The sequence below is a fragment of the Orbicella franksi genome, chromosome 4, assembly GCF_964199315.1.
Source record: "Orbicella franksi chromosome 4, jaOrbFran1.1, whole genome shotgun sequence".
Taxonomy (NCBI): domain Eukaryota; kingdom Metazoa; phylum Cnidaria; class Anthozoa; order Scleractinia; family Merulinidae; genus Orbicella; species Orbicella franksi.
In genome coordinates this window covers 5,696,452-5,720,504 of record NC_138148.1, presented here as the reverse complement: position 1 = coordinate 5,720,504, position 24,053 = coordinate 5,696,452, and the positions used below count along the sequence as shown (strand labels likewise).

Here is a 24,053-nt window from a genome sequence, read left to right as displayed (position 1 = left end):
CTAGAATCACGTTCACTATCTAAAAAATATTCAGAGCATGCAAAACCAACTGGTCTGTTTATAACGCAATTTTAAAATCTGAAAACGAAAGTTATTTATTCCTTTCTTTTCCTGCATAGCTTGAAGGTCAAATGCAACCAGTCAACACCCACAAGGAAGTCTCTTACCTATCTAGGAGTGGTGAATTCTAAATACACGAGACTGGGAGAAGGCGAAACTAGCGTTTTTCTTTGAGAGCCAGAGGAGCCAGCCCGACACGTCCAGATTGTAAGTCATAAACAAAAAAAAAATCGAGACTGCGAAACGCACACAAATGCAAAAAACGACACTGCGAGACCCCTGAAATTTGACGAAAATTTTGCGAGGCCCATGGTTTTTGAGGGACAATTCGCCACCCGTCTTTCTCTTAAGTGTCTAACATCTTTAATTAATTCCTCGCGTAATGGTTTATTTGATCACCCACAGTGTTTGGTTAGGATAATGGCTTCAAGCGTTCGCAAGACAATAATTCATCCACGCTCCAATATATTTTATTTTTTTCAGTACAGCAATCCTACTGTCAAGGCTTAAATGGCATCCCTCCGAAGACATTTTAGTCACCTCAGTCTTCTCTTTCATTATTTTATTTATTAAATGACATGAATAATTGATCATTTTCAGAGGTCGAACTGTCTATCAATTTGATCATTGCCCGAATATTGCTTTTCCCGCTTTATCGAAGAGTACAACAACTTGTCTTTTCAAAGTTCGCCTCGATGTTGTGGAATAAGTGACCCGTATCCGGCCTTTTAGACGCTTAGAAAAATGCAATGCTCTTCGCTGGTAGTATTACTTTCACTGGGCTTGTTTACTTTTCACAAAGACCTAGCATTTGCAGAGCAAGGTACGTGGAATGGTTGTGTTTTATGTTTATTTCCCAAAATAGTCTTTACATGGAACTAAAGGTTTTCCTGCTGCATAACCCATTGCACATCGCGACTGTTTTCCTAGTAATCCTAACTGGGCAATTTTGCGAGGCGTCCACAAATTCTAACCTCGCAAAAGCTGTTACTCGCTCGATGCGATTGGAGAAACGGATATTGAAGTTGATCGTTAATTATTCCTGCTTGCGAAGGAGCCGAACCAAAGGCTAGACGTAAATATAACGCCGGGACACTATCATGAGTATGGCTCCAAAAAGTTGAAATCCAAAAAGCTAAAAAATATCTAAGGAATCTTTTGAATGCAGAGGTTCAGAAGACGAAAGAAACAAAACATACTGCAGTTGTCGGATCACGATGATCGTTCTAGACGTCACTTGAAGTATATAACCAAAGCTGAATGCAAGGCTGGCACTATGGAAAGCGGCGTGGTTTGTCAAGGCTAGTACTTCGACTTACAACATATTTATTAATTCTCAAGGTCAAGGACTATGCTGAAAATTCTCTAACGGTTCCTTAATGGATAGGTTAATGAGGCTATAAAAGGGGTGCTATATGAGTTATTGCTGTAGAGTACTGTGATGTAAGATTGATAAAGCCTCAGGAAACATTTCCAAAGCTGTTTTTGAGTCCTGAAAAAAAGGAAATACATGTTTTAACAATTTGGTCTCCCCTCAACAATTCACCTAATGATTCCATTTTGATGCGCCAAGAGAATGTCTTGTACTAGCGAAGGTTCCTCGTTAATTTTAATGTTCAGTGCTGTTTAGACCAAAATCGTCCTGGTAACGTACCTTAAAAGTATGTGCTTCTGAAATCTACCTCTGTGGTATGTGTTTGATGAAGGCTTTATTTTTTAATGCAGGAAAAAGCGGAGATCATTTGATAAATTTCTCTCGCAATTGTTTTGTGCAACTGTTCTTCGTCTGTGTCAGTCATTTGCATACTCAGAGAAGTATTTGACGAGGCGGGAGGGACTGGAGAGGACCTCAAGCCCACACTTTTTATGCTGCCAATCATATTAAAATCCTCTATTCTGTTATTCTTGTTTCCTGGCAAAGGACAAAAGATATCCCAGGCACGGTGCCTTTCTTCCTCGAGGAAGACACAGTCAGAAGTATAGGGAAAAGAGCGAAAGGCATTTTCATCAAATGAAATTTAGCAGGGAAGGGAGTGAAGGGAGTTGGGGCGTCCCTGTTCCCACTTGGTAAGTCTTTCCTTCTCCACCACTGGTCTTACCGCTCTGATACTCTGCTTCTTGTGCATCGAAAAAACCGTATAAGGCACAGTTAATACGCCATGACATCGAGCTTTGAAATCGCTTATGCTTTATTTCTTCAAGCTTCCGACATGGTTGTCGATATCGGTCTAAAAACATCTTTTGGGGATAAGATAATTGGTTTACTTCAGCATTTAAAATAGTTATATATCACACCTTAAGGTGGCTGGACGTAGTTTTTGATACCTGTGGTGCATTCACCTTTTTCTCTAAAACCCTTGATCCCTCGCTCGTCAAAAATGGCAGAAAGCCAGTTAACAACACAAACTTTGGTTTTTTGATGGTTAAGCTGACGTATGTGCCGTTGCCATGGCAACATGAATAAATATAAACAGGCCTTTAAAATCGGTTTTGTTTATTTGCAGAAAATCTAGTCATTAAATTTTCTTGATAATTTGCATGCAACAAGCTTGTAACGATTCTCACAAGTTAACACCATTTTGCTAATAATTTAACAGAGAGATCTTTAATTATCCCTTGTTGAAGGTTCACTGGAATATCTAAAATTTCCTTTGTTAAAGGTCAATTATTTCCAATACTCCAGTTATTTATTTCCTAAAGTATTTTCGTGCCAAATTTCGTGAAATTCTAATGAGTGGTTCTCGAGAAATAGGCGTATTTCCGAGAGTGCAATTTTCATTCAATCGCAATGTTTTGACTTACTACGCGTGCGATGCATTTAAGAGCTTCTGCCTGAGAAACTGGGGCAGACTTGGAAATGAAGGTCGGCCGATTTCGCTTAAAATTGGTACACAAAGTCATTCTGTGGAATTATGTAATATGCCAAAGTTTCAGGTTCAACGACCTCCTTTTAGCCGAGTTCTGGATTTCAGCCCCTCAGGGGTCCCCAGAGGCTGATTTTCAGTGTAATTTTGGCCACTTTTCAATCTCTCTTTTAGCGACGTAAAATTAATTTCAGGGAAAACCAAAACCATATTTGTAATGCCCTATTCTTAGGCTTATATGGGTAAAGACATTAGCTCACGGGAATTTTTTGTTACCCTGTGGCTGTTACCACAACTTGGTCCAATTTGAAGCATATCGGAAGCAACTGGAAATGGCCTGTTTTACAGACTGCATATTTTCCATGCCCATGATTTATATCGTGAAGTCTTAGTATCTCTACAAAGTTCAGCCCTTAGTTTAGTAATATCAAGGAAAAAGTACTAAGGTTGAGGCTTTTTTACGAAGACAAAACTTACGAGAAGATTACTAACCAGGCCACTTCCGGTTAAAGTTTCAACAAAGCGTGTCTGTAAATATCAGCCATTTAATTTTGATTAATACCTTTTTTCTTCTAAGTTATGAATTAGAGACTCTGAAGTTAATTGTAACCCAAAAGACTTGCTGTTAAACAGAAATTTTCATGTGATTTTTTTAGGACCGATCAGATTTTGGTCCGGCAACAGTTATGAATTTTGTGGAAGAAGCCTTGAAAATTACGGATAATGGTGTCGTTGAGAAAAAAATACATAAATATACCTAACAATCCATCTCTTGCTGGTTAATCACAATGCACCATTGCATCTTTTTTGCTCCAAACTACAATGTTAAGTTTATCTTTAGCATTTAACCCATTCAACGAAACAAGTCTGTGGCATCCAGTCATGAAGCGCCAACTAAATCAGGAAATAAGCCAAGCTTTGTGGTCCCATTTCGTATCAGAATTCACTTGTCTGGGACATCTTTTCTGAAGAAAAACAACTTATCAGTCACTCTAAATGCAATGACGTCTCTTGCAGCACTACTTGAAAATCGCTTTGAAACTGAAATAAATTTCAAATATAATTATAGTTAATTGTCTAACACAAAATGCAGTCTCATTATTCCAGTCTGTATGCAAAGTGCCTGGATAAATTCACTTGCTATAAACACTTACCTGGCTTCAGGTTTAGAGGCATGCCCCTTTCTTATAATCCCTTAAAAGTGAAGCAACATTGAAAACCTTAGCCCCATGAGTGCGTTGTTGCAAGTAATGAAAATTCAGGTTGGTTCATACCGTACGTGGCGAGGTCATGACATGCCAACTTATCTGTAGTTTGCTGGCTATGATTGAATTGGAAATTTGTTTTTTCTCATCTAGATTCATCTCCTTGATACTACAGAGAATGATTAGGTATAGAACTTGCATGAGAACCCGAAGAACGAATGGATATGTTACAGAGTATTTATTCATACCCAGTCCCCCAGTGGAAACTGCCTAGGTATTATAAATTGAGGACATCCAAGACGATCTGTTTTTCCTGCCAAGTCGCTGAATGTCTGACCAAATTACCAGAAAATTACTTATTGGCACACTTTCCCTTTCTCTATCAGGATTTTCCTTTTGTTGCTTTCTTAGTCAGCACAGATCCATAGTGGCAACCAGACTAAATTGGTGTCCTGCATATATCCAAAGACTACTGCTTATGGCACCCCTAGCTGTGGAATTGCCGGCTCTTAACTTCGATTTCCATAATAAGAAGCTATAATCCCCAGGACGACCAGTATGCTTGCTGTAGATGATATAGTAAGTCGTCACAAGGTCCAGTGCCTCATACCTGCTGGAGCTTAAATTCGTTATTGCTCTTCTTCCCTGGACAGGATGATAATCACCGGCTCCCATTTAAACATCTGGGTGGAGAGAGGCATTGGGACGAAAATTGCCTTTCCCAAGACGACATGGCCATGCCTTAGTACTCAGGAGCGCTCGGTCCGGAGTCCAGCCCGCTAGCCATTAGGCCACGACCATGCTACGCGCTAGGCAGTTGCCAATTTTGTATAGAATCCGAATGCGTTACTACGTTACATGTTTACGTCAGTCTGTCGTGAAAGGATAAAAATGCAACCGTGAAATAAATATACAGCCAGCATACGGACATATTGCCGACTGGACTGTTTATTTACAAGAAAAGAAACTATCTGCGATCAATGAATTAAACTTATAAATTTATTTAGTCTGTCAGTGAATTTGTTTTATTTGACTGTGCTTGAAAAGCAGGAGTGAAAGTCTGGCTATTACAATTTAATCTCCTGGAAAACTAAAAACACAAGTATACGATGTCCCTTTTGGAAAGATGACATATGCGGGGCATGAGATAATAAGCCATCAGAGCCTGGTGTGACTCTCCCAATAGTGACGTTAGATCGAGATGTTAACCACCTGCTGGTCAAATTAAAGTGGGCACTGGTGGTAATAAACCGGCCGCGTCTCACAGAGTTGACAACTTCCCTGAATGGAAATTAAAGTATGAATTAAAGGAGATTGCGTTTTGCCCACGTCACCACGGAAAATTCACCTGTTTGCCTGACCAAAGTGGGCCATGTCAACACCCTTTTCATCAAGGAGAAAAAAGAAATTGAAAAAACTGAAAAAGGTTACCGCTTACGTTTCAGATAGCATATTTCAGGCATTGTAATACCTACTGCAATAAGTATCCTAGGGTAGAGTGACTGCATGCATGTTCTTGACATAAATTTATTTTGCACGTTCTAAGATTGTTTTACACACGTTAATGTTTTTAATTCGTTCCACTGGTTCAAGGATCGTTGTTCCATCATCATCTGCATACACATTAGAAGAAAATATCTCTAAATAAAATTGTCTACCCACCCACCAGTCAATTGCAAATATTTTCGATGCCTAATCAAAAGCGTTTGGAGATGAATTAAGTAGTTTCACATGCCAAACATCCGTATTAAATCACAGCGGAGATGCTTCACGTGTCATGCTCAAACATTGTACTCTCCGGCCTAAAATAGGAAATAATCTGGCCCTCTATTGTATTACGAGGTTCTATCGTAAGGATGGTATTCGTATTTAGAATCGACACCAAAGAGAAGCAAAGACCAAAGCTTGAAGGAAAGCACCTCTGGGTGTGTCGCAATTAAGTCGCAAATTTCAGTACCAATAGTCACACAAGATATTTGGGATCTTCTGGCAGGGGAAAGAAGAAAAAAACTCACGGCTTAAAATTCTAATAATGGTGAATAGTCGGCTATGAAGGCATGTGACCTTAGAATGTCATAAATTCCAAAATATCCGTCATATTGAATCCACCAGTCTGGATTTCATGACTATTCCATGAAGTCAAAATATTGTTTTTGCCAATTATAACAACATTAAAAAGGAAGAGAGAAGATTGCCATGGAGAGAAAGCAGAGTTCCATGAATAACGCTTTTTTTTTTGGCACAGCTTTTCCCACCTAACTTATACACTCAGTAATACAACTTGTTTCAATATATTTTGATTACTTTTCTTGTTATCAACATTTAAACTCCCCCCCTCACCTTCCAGTACCCTGGGTACAGGGTACAAATGCTGTATAAAATTTAGTTCCAAATCCGTCAGTAGGAAAATCAATTTTTAGTTAATAGTTTGGAAATATATTTCCTTTAAATAATCTACTTTGGAATCACTGATTGTTTGTTAATTGTGCGGCTGGTGTCTAAAAGTCCCTCCTAATAAGGAATTAAGACTTTGACAGGAAGTGCGTAGCACGCAATTTCTCTTAAATTGTTTCGTTGTAAAAAAGCCTCAACCTTAGTATTTTTTTTCTTGATATTACTAAATTAAGGGCTGAGCTTTACAAGGATACTAAGATTTCAAGATATAAAACATGGGCATGGAAAATATCGGTCTGAAAAACAGGCCATTTCCAGTTGCTTTCGATAAGCTTCGAATAGGACCAAGCTGTGATAACAGCCAAAGGCTAACGAAAAATTCCCGTGAGCTAAGGTTTTCACCCAGAAACGCCTAAGGATAAGACATTACAAATATGGTTCTGGTTTTCCCTGAAGTGAATTTTACGTTGCTAAAAGAGAGATTGAAAAGTGGCCAAAATTACACTGAAAATCAGCCTCTGGGGACCCCTGAGGGGCTGATATCCAGAACCCAGGTAAAAAAGGGTCATTGGACCTAAAACTTTGGCATATTACATAAGTTCACATAACAACTTTGTGTGCCAATTTTAAGTGAAATCAGCTGAACTTCATTTCCAAGTTTGCCCTGGTCTCTCAGGCAGAAGCTCTTAACTGGGTTCTTTCGGTAACAAAAAAAAAGCTGAGAATTGCTGCGTTCTTTACCTTTTCTAACATATCTTTGTAATAAAAGACTAAAGCCATCAATACGCTGCGTTCAATTATAGGGAAAAATAGCACAGATACTGCGGATGTTGAGTAAATAAAATGATCGCTCTATTGACGGCATGTTTGCTTTTTGCAATCCTTGTGCGCGCGCTGAATTGCATCAGCAAAAGCGCGCGAAAACTGTGTTCGGCCACCTTAAAATGATTTCACGTTGTAGTATACAGGGGATTTGTAAACGGAACAATTGAAAGAGCAGACGTTTAAGTGTGGGCAACTCAGCGCACACATTCAACATGAAGTCGAAAGCACGTTGCGAATGTCAACCTACATTGCACACGTGACCTACATGGATATTAAGATATGATTGGTCATCGCAGCTTTACACACAACTTACGCAGTTGTGAAATTAAAGCCTGAAAAACTAACAAATCAGACCTGAACGGGATTCGAACCCATCCCTACATGGATAACACAAGTTGAATATTGACTGTTTCTGAACATTTTCGTTTTTGTAGTTGTAATTCCTATCTTGGTTTTTTTTTTTTTTTTTTTTTTTTTTTTTTTACACTTATTTCTGATATTAATTTCGTTTACAGGTTCCTGCCGACGCCTTAAATTCTCCTCACCAGTCGATGGCTTTGCACTTGAAGGTCACGTGATCAAAAATATCTCATTAAGCGTGGGAATGCGTAGCTCTTGCATAGGGCGATGTACGATGGAACGCCACTGTATGTCAATCAACATTGGTCCAACAATAAAAGACCGCGTCTTGTGCCAATTGAGTGATTCTGATCGCATCCTACACCCTGACGATCTCAGACTTAGAGAAGGGTTTACCTACAGAGGCACCGAGGTGAAAAATTTCAGATTCAGTCGAAAGAAGTGCCGTGCTATTCTTTCATTGCACAGTTGTTTGCTTGTTTCGTTTGTTTATCTCTTTTGATGTTGTTTGCTTGATTTTTGTTGTTGTTGTTCCTTTATTGTTTTGTGTGACTGTGAAATGGTTGGTTGCTTGTTTGATTTTGATTACCTGCCTGCTTGCGCTTGCTTCACTCAACATCATTGACGAATTGCACTGTTTTCCGTTATCAGAACGAGTGCTCCAGTAACCCATGCTTTCATAACGCGACCTGCCTGAATGGATTTTTAGACAAGAGATACAAATGTTTGTGTCCAATTGGTTATACGGGAGGAAACTGCGAAATAGGTAAAATCAAACATACTTAGCAATTCACTAAATTGTAGCAGGAGAAACACACGCTCGTGTTACTGGAACTTTCCAGATTTTGTCATGATAGAGGCAAAGATCGATTTAGCTAGGAGATGTTATGTAGTAATCGCAGTCAAACGCTGTTTCCACTTGGTATTGTTTGATTTAAACCCAATTTCACGAAAGGAAATGTTAAATTAAGACGAACCTTCATCCGGTATCCGAAAGGGTAATTTCCACATCTTCACAAGTGAGGCTAATGATGACCTCATTTTCCGCTTTTGCGGTTAGTTTGTGCGCAAACAGTCAGTGAAAATGACAAGATAGATTCGTCTTTATAACAAAAAGAAAATTACTTGGTGGCTAAAATTTATGCTTTTTTCGTGTGCATGTTAAAACAATTAATATTTTACCCACTCGCTTACCTCGTGCGTGAAATATTGTTTTTACCACTCGAAAACATGATAAATTCATGTCTTCGCGCCGCCGTGTAATATCCTCCATATATTAAAGTCAATGTTTTTATTTCTTAGAGTTAAACTGCAAGGAGCTCTACAACAAAAATTTGTAAGTGGCATTTGAATCGGAATTTAGGAGGAACAGTTTAAATAAAGTACTCTCTGTAATATGAATAAAATTGTCATTGGTATATGATAAAGAAAGTAGCGTACATAAATTGTTCATTTGTTTGTTTGTCTTTTTGTTTGTTTATGTTTTTAAATGCTCTGTGTTGCGAGACCTACTTTGAACGAGACCAATAGTTCGAGCGAATCGAACACACTTTTTATAATACCTCACAAAACTCGCTCAAATTCAGTGCCCCAAAAGGTGTTTGCTCCATGACGAAGGGAATATATTTCAAGAAGGTTTACAAGTGCCTCAATGTGCCTGAGAATAGCCCTTTTCAAAATGTATGTGAGGCAATTTCGGGAAGTTTGAGGTTTGAAGTTTGAAGTTGGAAGTTGGAGGTTGGAAGTTTGAAGCTTGAAGTTTGAAATATCCACATTAGATTGCATTGTAATGCAAATGAGAAAAGCTGACAATCAAAAGGGCTATTAGCTTTCGAATAATTTCAAACCCACTGAATTTAATTTTAACTTAAACTTCATTTAGGTTCACCAAGGTGTGCCTTGTTTTTCAGGAGTGAAGGTAATAAAGCTTACCCGCTGAAGGTAGGATCAGTTGCAATCCCTATCTACTGTCACGTGAATGATGACCTCGGAGCTTGTGAAGGTGGTGGATGGACGCTGGTCATGAAGATTGACGGTGACAAGGTATAACAGTTTAATTTGTCTTCACACTATGAGTGGTTAATGTAGCAGGCTAACGCTTAGGCGGTTTGACACTGATTCAATCGCTGGCCAGGGTCACTTTGTTGTGTTCTTGGGCAACACATCCCGGGAGGACTTTCATATGAAAAGGTCGGGGATGCTCGTTGAATTAAACCCCTAAAAGAGACCAATCTGGGTGTGGCTCGGGCTTTATTTGACCCCTAAAAGATACCAACTAAAACAGAATAGGTTTGATTGTCAGTCACTGTTCAGGTAAGGAGCCCGCGCTACAAGACCAGACTCGAGAGATCGGCGGAAATCGACCCTAGAAACGGAAATAAGAAAAAATCGATTAATATTTGCTCGATTGCACCTTAAAAAATACTTTGGCAGCTAAAATAGTGGCGTTTTGTCATGAACACCCTAAGAGAGAACAAAATCCCTGGTTTATACCCCTGAGCAAGGCGACGAGCATCCCCAACCTTTTCAAATGGGAGTCCCCTTCGAGCAACATACCATAATCTCACAGAGCCATTGCTTCGTTGCTTTTCGCTTGCCTAAAAAGCTATCATTCTTCGACGCCTCTTTATCTCGTGTAACTATCGTAGACATTTTCAGGAAGTTTTACAAAACACAATATGTCGACATACTGACGGCTGTCTCGACCCAAACAACAAAGATTTTGCTGGGCTTACGAAAGGGAACTGGTGTAAAGCTGTGAAATATTAACACAAGGCGTGGCAAACCTCAGTTTCCAGATTGTTGCTTAGCAGTTTAGTATCAAAAAGAATTCTGTAATATTTGTAAAATACTTCTTTGTTTGCCGGCTTGATTCATTCACTCATTTATTCATTTACTAGTTCAGTGAATTTGAACTGTTTATCCTAAACCCTTCAATAAATTTACAGCCTAATCTCTTGCTGTATAGTTAACGATCACCTTTTATCGACATTTTTTCAAGACTACCTTCCACTATGATTCTACCCTTTGGAGCAACAAGACCGACTACAATCTTGCAGGAGGCATGACTGGGTTTGACTTTCAAGAGACCAAGTTACCGACCTACTGGAGCACACCCTTCTCCAAAATCTGTCTTGGCATGAAGATCGGCCACCAGATCAAGTTCATCGTTATCAACAAGACCGCCAATTCTCTCTACTCACTGATCGCTGACGGGCATTACCGCGCAACCTCACTGGGTCGTAACACGTGGAAGACGCTGATTGGCTCACAGGCTTCCTTGCAGTACAACTGTAACAAGGAAGGATTCAATGTTGTGGCTACTTCTAGTTCCCATTCGAAGGCAAGAATCGGTATCATTAGTAACAACGAAAATGGCTGCAGCAGCTGTGATTCCAGAATCGGATTTGGTACAGGAGGATATCCTGATGACTCAAGCACGTGTGGGAACGAGGCAAGACACAAACCAGATAATGGAGACAAAAAAATTAAAACCATGGGTTACATCTTGGTGCAGTGAAAGTTAGAAATGGCTCTAATCTGCACCAGTGTAGACATAATAGAAAGTAAAGATCTTTGTTAGTAATAGAAGGTTCCTACGTCTGGCCTGTCGTATTAAATAAGATGAGAATAAATATCTTATGCCAGATGAGAAAAGCTCAGTTTACTTTAATTACTTGGCTTGCCCGAGATCTAGATTAGAAAAGAATCACGGTCATCATCCATCTTTCCCTTCTCTCATTCGTGGAAGATGAGGCCATCAATCCGCGTTCTCTAAGGAATTCGGTCTTTGCCGCCACCTCTGCCACCCTCCATTTCTTGAATCCGAGTTTTACTCTCTCCTTGTTGATCGTTCTTCACCAAGTCTCTCTTGGCTGTCTTTTTCGGCCAGTGAGATTTCCATCGGCACTTATCGCTCAGATTTTTCTCTGTGAATGCTTCCAACCCGTGAGAAGCATAGACAACTATATGTGAGGAAAAAGGGTTTGCCATGAGGTACTCCAACAACAGGCCAGTGTCACTAACAGAATGCTAGTCTAGCTTGGTAAGAGGGGAGGGGTGACAACCCCACTCACCCACTTTACAGGGGCGCCGTCGACGCCCGCGACTGCAACGAGAACGTCACCAAACAAAAGGTTTACTGAGTGAAATGAGCAACGCAATGGTTCTGCACGTGCGTTTTGAATCTTTGTACATTTCTTTGCCGTCCTCTGCAAAACAACAACGTGAAACGTTAGAGAACGTGTACCGCAATGGCGAATTTTTCGTGTCTTCGTGTCTTTGTCCTTTTAAATTGAACTCTGTCATTGCATCTTTAGAATGAGCAAGTTTTTAGACCGATAGGCGTACTGACCTACAGTAGGTCTGTACTGAGAACAGACCTACACAGTTGCGACATTCGACGGTAAAATGCAAATGCTATTTTACAAGCCGTCGTCATTGCTAAAACTCCCTTTTCTCTCCAGGGGTTCAGGTCACGATCCCCTAAAAGAGGTCCTACTCCTCTTGAGGGCTGTAGATCACAATACCCTGCAAGAGTTCCTTACTCCTACTAGGGGCTGCGGTCACAATACCCAAAAAGAGGTCCTTACTCCTTTCCACGGCTGCAGATCTTAATACCCTGCATGAGGTCCTAAATCCTCCTCAGAGCTGCAGGTCACAATACCCTCAAAGGGGTCCTCAGTCAGGTAAGGGAGTTTAGACTCATGGTTATCATGGCAACCAATCCATTCTGTGAGTTTATGGGGCAAAGATTTACCCCTGAGTTCAGTTATGTAGTTAGTTCTTAAGAATAGGCATAGCTAATCAGTTCATTAAGGGTCTTTGATGCAGATTAACTGCTCAGGTCTAACTGTAAAATAACATATAACATAACATAACATAACATAAAATAAAAGGGCTGCAAACTGTAACAATTTATATACGATCACAGTGTCATTGTGAGATACTAGAGGAGTAAAACTATGTTGAAACAAAGGCCCAACCAACGATTCTTAAACAATTCACTTCGAGAAAATATCCGATAAAACAAGAATGGAACCGAAGCTTAACTCCTTACTACAAGCATGTATATAGTCCATGTGAGTAGACAGGGTTACTCCGTTCGATAAGTGTCTATGATGCAGATACGCTGCAATTCTGAATAGCGTTGGCTGCTAACTGCAACATCTTACATATATCATGCATCTCAATATATCTTACATCAATGTAGCTTGTATATAACATCTTATATCCAATACATCCCATATGCGACATCATGTATTAAAATGTCTAGTATGGAATACTCTGAGAGTATAGAAAGTAAAGTATATTAGAATTCATTGTTATTCCGTCAGATCGTTCACTGAATATCTCCAAGTATCCTGGCCCCTTCAGTCCTGTCTGAGTATCCAACTATACCTAGTTCTACTCCATGCGACGAAAGTAAACCCAGATCAAGCGAATCAATCAAGTCATTTCATGATTGCTTGACTAGTTTCGCGGAGTACTAAAAGCTATATCGTAAATTGGCGGGTAGTCTATTTGAGAAGATTTAGCGCGAGCTAATTAATTGTCGTTTTTTGCTGAGATCATAGAAACAGGTATAGTCTTGCGTAAACATTATGTCATTTCCTTCAACCAAAACTCCATGCCTCTATTTAGATAAAAAAATCACCCTTTCCAAAATTATCGGTTTTGTAAAATATTCATTAATCAATTAATAGTGACTTTCACGGTTATCTTTAAATACTACGTAATCGCGATTCATATTGTCTAGGGAACAAGCCTAATGCGTGCTAACCGCTTACCGATTTCAGCTCAGCTAACAACCCAGCAAATTCCTAAGACGGGATCTTGGTCCGTTTTTCGTTTTGTTTTGTTTTGTTTTGTTTTTTCCGTACTTCATTGTATGATGAAAAGCTCTTCTAAGTAAAGTTCAATAAAGAAGACCATTCCTACAGGATCTACGGAAGTTAATTGACAGACACCAATGCAAAGAATAGGGGAATATTTTATAACCATCTTTTTGTCCGTTATTGTTCGTCAAAGTTATTGCAAAATGAACTGGTATAGCTTGATATGTATACAATTTCTTCATTTTCATGTAATAAATAAAATTTGAATCAAATAAGTAAATTTGAATTCGAATGAATAGTTTGAACACTAGACTTTGAGCGGTCTCTATTTCCTCACAGGTTACAAAGCGAAAAGTGAAAACATTGAGTGATAACAGTTATTGCTGCGCGAAAATTGAGTGCGCCTTTTTTAGTCACATGATCTTTCTTTCCCCTTGATTTTTTTCGCACCTCAGTGTTGCTGTGTAATCTTTGACAGCATGGAGAACGTTGAAAAAATATAGGCAAGCCCGCAAGAAGGCACTCACGAAATTTCAACAAAGTCAGGTCTCTCGGTACTCGATTTGACCAACAGTGAATTAGATTGCTTTTCACGTTGTTCTTTTAGACCGCATTTGAAAAACGAAAAGAAATCAATTATTCTTCTGTACACAGTGTAAATTAATATTTTTCTTGTTGACTTTGCAACATAATTCCTTTAAACAGTTAAAACATGAATCCGTGGTAATTTCCCTACTCCAACGTCAATAACGCTGTTAAGTTTCGGCAGAAAATAAATAAAGCGGCGAAAAACTATATAAATGAAAAACAGTCTATTTCATCACACTGTTTGCTGCCCCTGATTAGCAGCTGTCGCTAACTACGTCCAATGTCTTGAACCTGTTTTCTCCCAATTTTTAGTGAATTTTTAGCCAAGATCTTAAGGAAATAATGCATTAACCCAACTACAATGTTGCTAAGCATGAACACAACGTCGAACTGTCTCAGTCCCGATAGCCTGAAAGCAGCATATATCGGAGGTACGTTGCTTACAACATTATCCTTATATTTATTGCTTCGCCTACTGGAAATTCTTTCGTCGGAATAATTGTCCATCCGACTTGGCAAGTCGAAATTATGCTAGAGTCGAACTAATTAATTTGAGTCGAACTTACTCGCGGCAAACTTCGCACCACTCATGCGCCCATTTCAAAATTAATAGGTTCAACGACTTAAGTGCGACTAAGATTCCACGTTTGACCCAGGCCTTAGGGTTCTAAAAGGTTCCTTAAAGGTTTGTGGACAAATCGCATGCGTTTTGAAGCTCTTTTCTTTTTATGTGTACACCGTCTCTTCAACCGTAGGCAGGAGGGAGGAGGTGACTCTATTGTTTTCCGGTATTGATTCGTGACCGACTCATCGCTACCAGTGTGACGGCAAATAGCAACGAGTGAGTGCCTCGAGTAGCTTATTCAGATTACGCCATTGAAGAAGGACAACAGAGGTTAAGAAAGACAAAAAAACAGGCCTAATATCGCTTTTGTTCGCTAACTAAGTGTAGGTGTGTACAGTTTGTTGTTGCTTTTTGTCTGTGTGCATTATTTGTTTCAGTTTTGTGCGCGCGTTATCGTGTATCCTTGTTGAATTTTGTTGCGGGTAAGTGGCGGGACCGCCATCTTGAAAACGGGATGAGAGAGGTCAACGTAAAACGTTCGCGTTTCCTCTCTTAAATGTCTTATCAATAGTCTTGTTAATAGGAGGTTTTATGCGTTGATAGTATACGTTTAATCTGCGTGTTTCTCTGTGTCGATTGAACCAGCCGTTCCTCTCATCAATCCGTTTGAGTGTTGAGATGTTGTTTATTTCTTGATTTCCACCAAAATTTCCCTGCGATGTGATCGGTTTTTGTATGTTTTGGAGAACTTTTGGTGGTATTTATCAGGCCTTTGAATTCAATTTTTTGTGTTTCAACTTCGTTTATCTTTTGTATTTTAATTGTGTCCGCTGTATGGTGATATTTGTTGGCTTTAATCGTACAGCAGCTAAATTTGTTGGCTTTCGTTGTGAAGGATTGTTGGCTTTTTTTTCCTGTCTCGATGCAACTGTTGACTTACTGCTTTCCACTGCAATTGTGGTGTTCAGTGTTGTGATTTTATACATACAACAAAGTTCAAATTAGAGTTCGCCCGAGTAAGCTGTTTTTGGTTTTCTTCTTGCCACTTACAATTATGGTGTAAAAATATATAGCATTTAGATATAATTACATTTATGGTAAAATCAATTTTGCTGTATGATTTATTTATCTTTTGTCATAACCTGATAGCTTAGCTTATTCCTGAACAATGCCACATCTTGAATGATGCTGTAGCCTGTTCCAGGTTCTCGGTCATGGGCACGATCGAAAAAAGTGGCGAGCAACAAGCGGGTTCTTGTAGAGAAAGAGACCGAGAGCTTGGGACAGGCTAATGATGCTGCAACTGTCCTGCATTGCCATGTTGTAATGGCACCTATTTCTTAAGCCGCCAAGAATTTCAAGGCTGCATTGTAGTCTTTTCATCCCTTTAAGTTCTCATTATATTCCAACTAAAAAACAACCCTCCACTAAATGTCACTAAATAGATATTGCAGCATAGCACTCAAAATAAATGACAGCAAATGCCAAGTGTTAGAGTGCAGAAATGTTGTAATGACAATCAGACATTTATTCTTGTTAAATTTTTTAATTTAAACAAATTTTATGCCCATTAGCTCTTTTCATTTATTCTGCGTTTATAATCATCTCCTGCGCTTCACAGGTCCACATCAGCCTATAGTTTCAATTATGACTATATGTGCCATTTTATCCATCAAATATTGTCGCTTGCATGTCTTTATCTAATTGCATCACTAAATGCTCCAGCTACAACTGTGAAATATTCTCCAGTGGAGTGGTATTCCCCTATTTTCAAATCTTCAAGCAGATTCTGCACATTGCCAAAAATATTTGAAGGATAATAAACACAATAGCTTCCATTTGACTTAAAAAATATGCTCGATATTCGTCCTTGGACATTATCTGTTCCTATCTTCTTGGAATGGATAATGTCCACAGAGTGGACACCGAATGAAGGCTACTTTTCATAGAACCTGCATTACGAAATAAAGGAATGATTGATTGCCTGAATCAATATTTCTCCCTTGGACTCCGGAAGTCCATAAGCTTCATTCTCCTCCAGTGTGCTTAGCAGCTATGCTCTCATTCTGACCATATATGGCCATACATGCCCTGCCTGATCCATTGTTAGTGGTTTTAATTGTGATTTGTGTAATAGCAGTCAGTGCTGAAAACCTTGATGTTAGCTCCAGAGAATTTCTCCTCTTTTGCTCTGTTTTGTGTTTTCATAGCTCGATGTTTAGTTATGCTTGTGTAAAAATGGTTGAATTTCACCACCCTAGCTTTTTCTTCAGTATGGTATTAAAGTCAATAAGGTTGGTGGCATCTATTCTAGTTGCTGATGTAACAGAAAAGTCACATTTTTTAACTTCACACCAATTAAGTGAAACTATCATAAATTTGGGATCTCAAATTAATTCCAAATTAAACTTGTCAACTGATTTATTCTGGCAATCAAGCTATGGTAAGCCTTTGTATGACTCTGTTCCTTTAAAGGAAATATCTTGGGCTGTCAATCAATGGGAGTTTAATAAAGAGGTGTGGAAAAGTGCTTAAGGGGGTAAAAAAATGAAGCAAGAACTTGTAAATTTGACAGCATGATTGAACATATGAAAAAAATATGTAGCTCACATATATATGTATTGACAGGTGATAAAGAAATTTTTAAAAATCTAAACTAAGGTGAGTTAAAAACTCCATGCCAGTTGATCATCCAGGGGTGGGGGAGCATTAACCTTCAAAGGGAAAATGTTCGTCAGAATCCCTAAGTGCTGCCCAGTGTGGCATTCTGGAAGGGAATTTGTGCATTACAGACCTGCCAACTCTCCTGGTTTTCCCGGGAGTCCCCAAGTCTTTCATCAAATCTCCCGGTCTCCCAGTTAGAGCACCAAATCTCCCGGGAACTATCTACCGTGGCTCTTTTTATATTTTTTTTATTAATTTCGTTATTTTCAAGATTTCAAAAAGGAAAATAAAACAAGAAGGAAATTTGTTGCTCCTATTTGAGCTGCTCTCGATCGAAAAACGTAAAACAGAACAATCAAATTGATATATATTTAACGAGTATCCTAACTGGTCAGAAATCAACCAATCAAATTGCACAATACATGGCGCAAAATTGGCAAGATTTCTAGCTGTCTCCAGGTTTTTGTACTCTGGGGGTTGGCATGTATAGCATTATGATATGTTCCTTCCAGTGACATTCCCTGCAAAAAAACCGAAGAGTCTTCAATAACCTGTTTTCAGTGCGACACAACTTTTCAGATGAACAAAAGGGGACTATTGGCTGATCATTACCTTGCAAATCGATAGATTCTGATGCGGCGTCGACAAAACCTGGATCGGATCGGACCGGATCACGGATCGGATCACGGACCGGATCACGGATCGGATCACGGATCGGATCACGGATCGGATCACGGAACCGGATCACGGATCGGATCACGGATCGGATCAAGGAAAAAAAATTCAAAATTCAAGATTCAAAATTCAAAATTTTGTTGAGCAAATTACACTAGAGTGACTACTGTGAGCAGAACGTTTTATTCAATTCAGGTGTGATATTCCTTTATTCTTTTATAATATTAAGCCAACTGGGAGCTGGTCACAGATGAATTTTTTTCAGGCTGTTGGGTTTTGATTACGATGATCAATCATGTCTTCATATCTTTCTCCGCAGTTCAGATAAATGGTATTTCGTATATTCGCTTACATCAAAGGTAAACTGTCATAAAACGCGTCATCATGGTAATAATAGGACGAACGTATGAATCGAAACACAAAAACTAAAAACACTAATAATATTAAAACACCTGATGATTTCAAACAATTTCCGTTTCTGAGACAAGTCTATACTTTTACAAGATGTGAGTTTGGAATACGATATTTCGTACTGGAATAATACGAAACAGACCATTTGTATTTCAAGGAAATACGGCTGTTTTACAAAACAAATGTAGGAATAACATCGATAGTGTGAACGATAGCACAACCCGAGAATAGACAACATTTTAAGAGTTACGTCACGATTTTTAAAGCCATTTTTAGGGTCGTAAAGAGTTGCCTTTATATTGAATAAAACCTTAAAATGATCGTGTTCTAGGATAGAAAGCACTTAAGAGGCAAGAACAAATCAAAACGGAATGAGGATCGTTAAGGATGGCAAAGATTAACGAGGACTGCAAATGACGAACTTGAAAAACTAGGCTAGTTTTTTCAAGATGCGCAAATCGTGACGTAGCTCCTTTAAAGCAAGTCATGTCCTTAAGCTTTCGTACGTAAGCTTTCTCATTAACTGTAACGCTAACTGTAACGCTCACATCTGACACGAAAAAGTAGCCGAGAATTAGCTCCTGATACTAACAACAATTTCAAAAACGAGAATGGGAGGTTCACGCAAGCTTCAAGCCAACTAACGTTCAAATATAACTACATCTGCCTGTTCATTACAATTTAAATTTCGTCGTAAATCAGGCGCTTCTGTGGCTTTTTAAATGACCTCTTGTCATTCTCTGTAATTAACATGTCATTGCGTCAAATTCGGGATTCTTATTTTTATTTAACATATTTTAGTTTTCCACTTTTATTTTTTATTTATTATTATCTTATAAACGATTTGATTTTTTTTTGCTTCAAAACGTTTTTTTTTTTCTGTGATCCGATCCGTGATCCGATCCGCGATCCGATCCGCGATCCGATCCGTGATCCGATCCGTGATCCGATCCGTGATCCGGTCCGTGATCCGATCCGTGATCCGGTCCGGTCCGGTCCGATCCAGATTTTGTCGACGCCGGATTCTGATGGGTCTATTGGATTAACAGCATTCATCAATTTTTAAAATACTGAATTCCAAACTAAAATCAGGGAAAAGCTAGTCACAATTAGGCCACCGACCAGGAACTAGGCTGAGTTTTTCATGTAACACAACTATGTATAATATTTGTTGCAGACCTAGCATATAAGAAAATTAAGGCTTCTCTTTTCTCAAATAAAACAAAATAAAATAGAACCGAATTATTAATCAAACCATAAATATTAACCAAATTACGGATATTGCTCTAAATGTAAACTGTAGTACGACAAAGGTGAAATAAGGCAGAAAACTTACCTAATCTGGCTATCTCAAACATGGCTGTTCTTTCCACACAGCCACTCTTTGCACTTTGAAGGGATTGATAAGACGAACCACGCGCATTGATGAACTGAAATTCCACATACAAGAAGCCAAGTATACCCTCTGTCGGACCTCCTATTCTTGTATCAAAAGGGCTGTGCTTCGCTATGGAGTGGCCCTCGAAAGGTCAATCAGCTAACTGTTTTGCTCGACAAATTGGCTTCAAAACAGAAAGTTCTCTATCAAATTATCTACCTGTTGAATATTTTGGCCAACAAAAAGTACCGACTAAAGATTCCTCAATGTCACATAAACCACATATCAACGAACCTAAGCAAATGGGGCAGAATATCGGAGCGAAATTCCGCATTTTTATCAACCTCTTGTACTTCACCCATTGGGCGCCATTTTGAATTTCATCCAAGCGAAACATGACGTCACACTGGCAGTGATGACTCAACCAATGTTTTGCTTAGAGACGCCCCCTCCCTCCTGACCGTAGGAAATGTAACTCTAAAGAAGTGATCCAAGAATGAGTTTTTGTTCAATTTGTTTGATCGCGGTCAAACTACGTGCGCAAAAAGCCAGCTTGAAAGAGAGATTTGCTGCGGGTACAATGTTTTTTACTCATTTTCTTGTCTTCCGCAGGAACATTAACAGCATAAATTCGAATGAAAAGCTCGCACAATATCTACAGACAAAACGGCACCATATATGGCCTAAAATCAACCCTTCGAAGCAAATGAGCAGGAAGTTAATCAATGAGATTTCTAACAAACTCGTCTCTTTTGACAAGCTACAATAAGGTAAATGATTATTAATGGTTTCTTTTCAGCCACGAATTTAAGTAAATGATAATAATATTGATTTTGCAACGAATGCACCCTTGACAACTGAATGAGAAACTTTCACATCATAAGACTACTTCTTGTTTACACCGATTCTTAACGAGTTCTTTGCCGTTTTGAATCAAAGCGTTTCTTATTGAATACGGAAGCGTGATTCTCCAAAACTATTAAAGCGATTTTCAATTGCCGAAAAAAACATCGCTTAAAAGGTCGCAAGTGGAAACGTTCTTACAAATTTGCAACCAAAACTTGACTTTTCAGTGCTGCATGTCACCGGATATGTTTTTTTGTTTTTGTTTTTGTTTTTGTTTGTTTTTTTGTTTTGTTTTGTTTTGTTTTGTTTGTTTGTTTGTTTGTTTGTTTGTTTGTTTGTTTTGGAGTTTTTATGTTGTTAAGGCAAGCAGCTATTGACTGTCCTGCCATAGCAATAGGGACAACTATTTTGCTGAGAAGAATCACTTTTTCGTGGCAGTACTTAGCTACTAGACGACGAACTACGAGTTAATACAGTGTATGCTGTCTTGCTCTCCGTCGATAATTTTTAGCTACTGTCAAAGCGCTGAAATAGAGAAGAATTGTGTCTTTTAAGGTGGCCGAACACAGTTTCAAATGCCTATGCCTAGTTCACCATTACTTTCAAACCATTTATGCTTTGGAGCCCGTTTTTTGCAAGAGTCAAGGTTAACCACAGAAGGGTTTATTCTCCCATGGCAACGGGGCTGGTTAAAAACCACCACGAATTGACATTAAATCCCTTCTCCCAACACTGTTTAATAAAATTTCGACATAGACGATTTTCGTAATTCGCCGTAAATCGTTTTCACTGCATATTCTGTATTATTAAAAATTCCCTGTGTCAAAATTCCGATTTTTTGTGATAGATCATTCACGTGGTTTCTGAACTATTTTTTTGCCCCGTTTCTTGAAATTCTAACGACTGGATCGTTAGAAATCGGCAACTTTCTGCAAAAGCAATCGGTCTCAATTTTTCGCGCAACTGCACATGCGCTGCATTTAACAGGGTTCTTTCGGTAACAAAGAAAAAGCTGAGAATTGCTGGGTTCTTTGCATCGTTAGCTTTTCTAACATATCTTTGTAATAAAAGACTAAAGTTATCAATACACTAAAGTTATCAATAATAGAAAAAAATAGCACATATAGTGCGGGTGTTGAGTAAATAAAATGATCGCGCTATTGACGGCATGTTTGTTTTTGCAAGCCTTGTGGCGCGCGTTGAATTGCATCAGCAAAAGCGCGCGCGAAAACTGTGTTCGGCCACCTTAAAGAGAGGAAGCCAAGACATGAGAACTCAAGTTCTCGTACCTAGTCCTCGCGCCTATGAGACACTGTCGTAGGGGAATGGAACTCGGCTGAGAGCAAAACCACGTCATGACTGGATATTAGTCTTCATTTGTGAATAACTGGAATCTGGGGCAACTGGACTGGACTCGTGGCAAACTAAGAACTTAAGAATATTAAAGATCCGTAACCAGTAACCTAAAAATGGAAAAAGCGTTCTCTTGAAAAATATAAATTAAAAAGTATGAGCTCTCGGCAGCTGTCTTCAACATATAAAATTGAGTCAGAATGTGAAACGAGAACTCTTTTGAATATCACAAACTCTTACAGGGAACCCCATTTCAAAGGTAATTTACTGTCTTCTATAGACGTAAATTAAACTGCCATCTCAAAACTACCGGCAGTTGTATAATTATCTTGTCCTATTTAGCCCTAAAACAGTGAAAATTACAAAATAAACAATAGAATAAATAAATAAATAAATAAAATTAAGCAAAGCGGTTCTTTAAGTTACGCTGTTACTATATGTAAGTAGCACCCACGCATAAAACATTTCTTACTTCTTTTGTGACAAGTTTAATTTCCTTCAGTATTGATTAATTAATTGCTTATTATGTCATCCTGAGCTATAGGAATACTTGCTTCTCAGGCCATAAACAAGATCCTCTTTAGCTAAAAATTTCTGTTTGTATTAAATACGTATTCTTTAAACCACGTATAACTAAGGTATTACCTTTCAACATCAACTCTAATCGACCACAGCAACAAAGACAAAAAATCAAATACATTTGGACCCGGATAATTCGAACTCGATTATTTCGAATTCCATATTATTTCGTGCTGAAACCAGGAGCTCATTACCCATGGCCTCCTACTAAAACCTACTCCCTTTGTTTTTTTCGTTTTTTGTTTTTTGTTTTTTTTTCAGTCTCTTACTATCGGCCAATTCCAACTCGGTTATTTCGAACTCTCCGCTATTTTCAACTGATTCCTGTTTCCCTTGGCCTAAAATCAACCCTGTTTATGTCGAACTCGATCCATTGTCATAGCTCAAAAGTAAATATTATCATGACGACATACCACTCTAGAACATAGCTGGAAAAACAAGATTGAAGCTTTTCGTTGTTTTCTCCTGTAATGAACTTCGTCCTCGTGGTTCTCTTCAGCTCTTGCTCAATTAAAAACAAAAAACGGTTGAACCTCGCCATCAATAAAATTAACTCACGAGGACGACTCAGGAGGCTGCGCCTCGTGAGTCCACAACATTTTGACCACTGTGATGACGCGTACTCGTTGTCGATAAGAGTACAGACCACGCTAAACCACATTCGATTTGTTTTTTACCGCAATATCAAAGATAACGAAAGAAATCTTTGTCAAGATTTGTTGGCAATTGAAAACTCGGACTTGAAAGTACACGCGCTACACTATGCAAATGAGCCACTTGTACGCGTCAGACCCGTTGAAACCTGAAACAGTTCAAATAGTAGTTTATCGAGGCAGTAAAGTACTCTCTGTTTTTACCTTTTACGTTCTGATGAAAGCAAAAGACAACACGCAAGCCAGTTTTGTATCAAACGCTAACTTTTAAATACTATTTAAACTGTTTCAGGTTTCAACGGGTTTGAACACACGGGGGGGGGGGGAGGGTTACTCCCTTATATGGGCTATATAGGTGTGTGCGGCCTCAAAGGGTAGGGTTTTTCATCCGTTTTGGTCATAAATAGGGTATCAATTTTGGCCATTTTGGTTATAAATAGGGTATGTTTTTGCTCAGACAACGAAACAGTGCTTTTGACTGCGAGAGAGACTGTCAGATCAGTTTCTCTAAATAAACTTCTGAGGGGAACTGGTGAAAACAGGAAAACTGCAGAGATCACCTGTAAATGTATGAGGAAATATGATAAAAAACTATAAATTGTACTTATTAAATATAATTTTCACATAATCAGGAAATATAAAATAAAAACAAATCAGCTGAAACACTGTGCATACTGAATGAGTTGAATATCATTGTTTATTGTATACACGAGTGTTTTACTTTTTTACTGGAAAAATACTCCACTCTTAAAATTCATAGGAAATTACATCCGGGGCCCATCCATATCTTCACTTT

At 38.7% G+C, this 24,053-nt stretch overlaps 1 protein-coding gene across 1 annotated transcript; it reads left to right on the top strand.

The window, feature by feature from the left end:
* Positions 1-286: 286 nt before the first annotated feature.
* Positions 287-11,977, top strand: LOC145484311 (uncharacterized). The gene is made up of 6 exons (XM_081462950.1): positions 287-883; positions 7,864-8,120; positions 8,360-8,474; positions 9,011-9,044; positions 9,619-9,751; positions 10,710-11,977. Exons 1-6 carry the CDS (start codon positions 805-807, stop codon positions 11,226-11,228), a joined length of 1,137 nt encoding a protein of 378 aa, XP_081319076.1. The 5' UTR covers positions 287-804; the 3' UTR covers positions 11,229-11,977.
* Positions 11,978-24,053: the final 12,076 nt, after the last annotated feature.